Source organism: Lipotes vexillifer, unplaced genomic scaffold (assembly GCF_000442215.2).
Source record: "Lipotes vexillifer unplaced genomic scaffold, Lipotes_vexillifer_v1.1 scaffold426, whole genome shotgun sequence".
Classification (NCBI taxonomy): Eukaryota; Metazoa; Chordata; class Mammalia; order Artiodactyla; family Lipotidae; genus Lipotes; species Lipotes vexillifer.
This window is the reverse complement of record NW_006779491.1, coordinates 2,638,404-2,639,886: the sequence shown is the minus strand read 5'-3', so window position 1 is coordinate 2,639,886 and position 1,483 is coordinate 2,638,404. Positions and strand designations below refer to the sequence as shown.

Genomic DNA, 1,483 nt, shown 5'->3' with positions numbered 1-1,483 from the left:
GCCCCCAATCCAAGCAGGTGAGGGGATAAAAAGGGGGATTTGGAGGGGAAGCGGCCACTTACGGGATGGGGAGCAGGTCTGGCTGGCTCTGGAGCAGGTAGGTCACAGGCGGGTAGGAAGTGGCTGGTGGCCAGGGGGCGAGCGTGGCTGAGAACACAGGACCAAGCTGAAGGAATGACTCCAAAGCTCACGCCCCTACCCTGGACGAGACCTCGAAGGGCAGACTAACCCCCGACACCCCTGTGCCCTGGACAGGCCTTGGAGGGGGGGCACCCATCTCCCTCCCCACCCCCAGCTCAGGTCAAGGCCATGTGGGCAGCCACAGGGGGAAACTGAACAAAGGCACACGCTCTCCCACCCACGCCAGGAGACGCTCCCCCCGCATCCAAGGAAGGTGACCCTCCGTGTACTCACGAGGCGGTTTGATCACGATGCTACTTGGGGTCAAACTAGCAGGAGAGACACAGCTTGGGTAAGCAGCTGGGAGAGGCCCCAGACCCCATCTCAGTCCCCTGGGGCCCAGCCCTGCATCGGGTATTGAGGGAGACACCCAGGGCGGACAGGGCAGACTCACCCATCGGAAGCAGCAGTGTCATATGAGCCTGGGGAAGAGAGGGCCCGTGAGGCAGGAAAAGGGGGTGATGAGGGCAGAGGGTGATGGAGTACAGGCCTCTCAGCGACTCGAAAGAGTTAGAGGGACAAAGGAGTTGGGGCGTGGGGTGAGGATCCCCGTTGGTGTGTCTGAGCATCTGGACACCCCACCAGCACCCACTCACCTGGCAGCTCTCGGCAACGCACACACAATGCCATCAACAGCACGGCCAAGAGAGGCAGCAGCAGGAGGCCCAGCACAAAGAGGACCAGGCTGACTGCCTCCATCTGCAGGGGAGAGCGTGGACCGGGCCTAGCTGCTCGCCACACAACCCTCGGGGACAGAGCAGCAGCGGGGCAAGGGCCAGGCCAGAAAGGGTACAGGGGCCGAGCGGGCACCAGGCTGGGAGCCTAGTGGGGGGCAGCTGCGCCCTCCTCGGGGGCTCCCTGGGTCTCCTCCCCTCAGCGGGCGTCAGCGCAGGCTCTGGAAGACCCTTGAACCCAGGGTGGTCAGGCCCTGGCCTGGTGTCTGGGGCGCCAGCCACCCCTACACAGACCCTGTGCCCCAGCCCTACCTGCCCCTGGACTCTGCCCCTAGGCTCTGCGCCTGCCTCTCCTCAGCGCCTGCCTGCCTGCGGCAGGAAGCTGTGGTGAGCACCGGGTGAGGGCAGGAAATCATCAGGGCTCAGCTGGCTGCACCCTCCCCCTTCCCACCCCAACCCAGCCAGTGGGGAGGGGGAGGAGGCAGCCTCAGGAGCCGACCCGGGCCCTCAGGAAGGGTCTGCTGGTCCCCGGGACAAGGGGCAACTCAGACCAGTGGGAGGAGGAAAAGATACTTGCAGGCCAGCCAGCTGCCGTGCCCTCCACAGCGTGGCTCAAGGAGGCGGCAGGG

At 65.4% G+C, this 1,483-nt stretch overlaps 1 protein-coding gene across 1 annotated transcript in view; it reads right to left on the bottom strand.

Annotated features, from left to right (window-relative positions):
• LAT (linker for activation of T cells) overlaps positions 1–879 on the bottom strand; it is a 3,737-nt gene extending 2,858 nt beyond the window's left edge. Inside the window, exons 1-4 of the mRNA XM_007452817.1 lie at positions 777–879; positions 575–602; positions 415–449; positions 63–147 (exon numbers count right to left, since the gene is read on the bottom strand). Of these exons, the coding sequence (XP_007452879.1) occupies positions 63–147; positions 415–449; positions 575–602; positions 777–879 (251 nt within the window). The remainder of the gene's footprint in view (positions 1–62; positions 148–414; positions 450–574; positions 603–776) is intronic.
• Between the last annotated feature and the right edge of the window lie 604 nt (positions 880–1,483).